General features: G+C 40.5%; 1 protein-coding gene across 1 annotated transcript; it reads left to right on the top strand.

Annotated features, from left to right (window-relative positions):
- Positions 1-283: 283 nt before the first annotated feature.
- LOC110107745 (cytochrome P450 71D7) lies at positions 284-1,951 on the top strand. The gene is made up of 2 exons (XM_020838110.2): positions 284-1,191; positions 1,266-1,951. Exons 1-2 carry the CDS (start codon positions 298-300, stop codon positions 1,902-1,904), a joined length of 1,533 nt encoding a protein of 510 aa, XP_020693769.1. The 5' UTR covers positions 284-297; the 3' UTR covers positions 1,905-1,951.
- The last annotated feature ends 458 nt before the right edge of the window (positions 1,952-2,409 follow it).

The raw sequence follows: 2,409 nt of genomic DNA, 5'->3' as shown, positions 1-2,409 counted from the left end.
CAATTTATATAAAATTTTAATATCAAATATAACACTCATATATTTCAATTCATTCTTACCACCCATACCATCCTATGAACTTTAGTATTTCATTCAATGCACCCATATTTATTTTATGTATGATAGACATGTAATATTAAAATTTTAAATATTAGATATATAAATTGTATGAAATAAAGTATTTTGCATGTAAATGCCCTTTTATTAATTTCGAGCACCCTATAAATATTTCCACTCAAGGGAAAGTTTCAGAACACTCAAAGATCAAAGAACAGTAGCTAAGTCATAGTCGCAAGCATGCAGCTTCTCTTTACTTTCATCTTCCTTTTCTTAACATTCATCCTCATCAAATCAATCATCAAAAAACTCAATCAGCACCAACTCCAATCGAGCAAACAAGCCCCAGGCCCCAAAAACCTCCCCATCATCGGCAGTATTCACCATCTTCTGGGCCGCCGTCCTCCCCACCGAGCCCTCCGTGACCTCTCCGCCGTCTACGGCCCTATCATGCGCCTCAAACTAGGTGAGATCGGCGCCATCGTCATCTCCTCGCCCAAAGCCGCCAAAGAGATCATGCAAACCCACGACATCATCTTCGCCTCGCGCCCCATCACCCCCACCATAGATGCTCTCCTCTACGGCGGAAAAAACTTAGTCTTTGCTTCATATGGGGAGTTCTGGCGCCAGATGCGTCGACTCTGCATCAATGAACTGCTAAGCTCGAAGCGCGTCCACTGTTTTCGTGCCATAAGAGAGAAGGAGATCTCTTATCTCATCCAATCTATTAACGCAGCAGCCTCCGACGGCGCCCTCATCAACCTACGCAGCGAGTTTGCCAACCTCACCAACAACATCATGGCAATCTCTGTTGTCGGCGGACGATGCGAGGACCAGAAGGCCTTCCTATCAACAATCAATGAAGTCTTAGAGTTGCTTTCGGGCTTCTCATTGATCGATCTATTCCCCTCGATGCCCAAATTCATCGCCCGCATCGCTGGTTTTCCACAGAAGCTGGAGCGATGCTGGTTGAAGTTGGACGGAATACTGGAAAAAATTGTTCAAGAACACAATGTGAACAGTGCAAAAGATTCCATGGAAGAGGAGGATCTCACCGACGTTCTCCTCAGAATCCAACGGGATGGCAGCCTCCAAATCCCTCTCTCCAACGATCACATCAAGGCCGTCATTAACGTAGGCTTGCTCACAATAATTACTTCATCACAAATTATATATTGCTTAACTAATAAGGTTCACCGTTTCATTAGGATATGCTCATGGCTGGAAGCGAAACGACGGCGACTACCTTAGAGTGGGCAATTTCAGAGTTGGTTTGCAACCCACACATCATGAAGAAGGCACAAAAGGAAGTGAGAGAGGCGTTCGGCAACGACATGAGAAAGATCATAGGAGACGAGAAGTTGATTAGTGGCAAACTTAGCTACTTACAACTCGTGATAAAGGAGACGCTAAGGCTGCACACTCCGGTGCCCTTGCTGCTACCAAGGGAGAATAAAGAGAGGTGCGAGGTGATGGGCTATGAAATTCCTGCAAGGACAACAGTGATGGTGAACGCGTGGGCTATAGGAAGGGATCCTAAATACTGGGAAGAACCGGAGGTCTTTCGGCCGGAGAGATTTGAGGAGAACAATATTGACATGAAGGGAGCTCACTTTGAGATGATACCTTTTGGTGCTGGGAGGAGAATTTGCCCAGGTATGCATTTCGGATTGGCAACAGTTGAGATGGCTCTCGCACATTTACTGTACTATTTTGATTGGGAGAATCCAGCTAAGAATGGAGAGGAGCTTGACATGAGCGAAGCTTTTGGAATTGCAATGAGGAGGCAGTCACCTCTTTGTTTGTTGGCCACTTGTTGTGCTTCACTCCCTAAGGTTAGAGAGTAACTTTGCCGAGACAGAATAAGTATTGTACTTAATTATCCTATGTTGTACTTGGCTTCATTTAAGAAAACTTTTTAAATACTTTCAGCTTTTTAGTAAAAAAAATTTTAGAACTAATTTTTTTTTTAATTAGAAGATTATTTTAAAAGTGATAAGAAAGCTACCACAAAAAAAATCTTAATCTTAAATAACTTTAGTAAATTTAAAATTTATCTATATTAATTGCGGGGCATGTCTCAGGGTTTTAATGTCAGATGGGTAGCTAATATATGTTTGATCAAGTTATAAACTTGATATTTGTTATTTCAAACAATAAAGTTTGTGAGAATGAATAGAGATTTGAGAGTGAATGAGGGATAGGTTCTTTAAGAAATTAGCTATTTTAAAAAATTTGATTTGATGTTCTCATTAGGCAAATTATAATGATTATATATACACAATAAGCTTTGTTTATAATAATAGATTATCAAAAAAATAAAATTTTCAATAAATAGTTTGAAAAATAAAA

The sequence above is a fragment of the Dendrobium catenatum genome, unplaced genomic scaffold (assembly GCF_001605985.2).
Source record: "Dendrobium catenatum unplaced genomic scaffold, ASM160598v2 fragScaff_scaffold_506, whole genome shotgun sequence".
NCBI lineage: Eukaryota > Viridiplantae > Streptophyta > Magnoliopsida > Asparagales > Orchidaceae > Dendrobium > Dendrobium catenatum.
Note: the sequence above shows the minus strand (reverse complement) of the source record. Positions and strands in the feature narration are given on the sequence as shown.

What these genes read in the sequence shown, in the direction of transcription:
- LOC110107745 (XM_020838110.2), top strand. Translation starts at nt 298, where the DNA reads ATGCAGCTTCTCTTTACTTTCATCTTCCTTTTCTTAACATTCATCCTC. An exon ending in ACATCAAGGCCGTCATTAAC is followed by an intron (nt 1,192 to 1,265) that starts GTAGGCTTGCTC and finishes CCGTTTCATTAG; the next exon opens with GATATGCTCATGGCTGGAAG.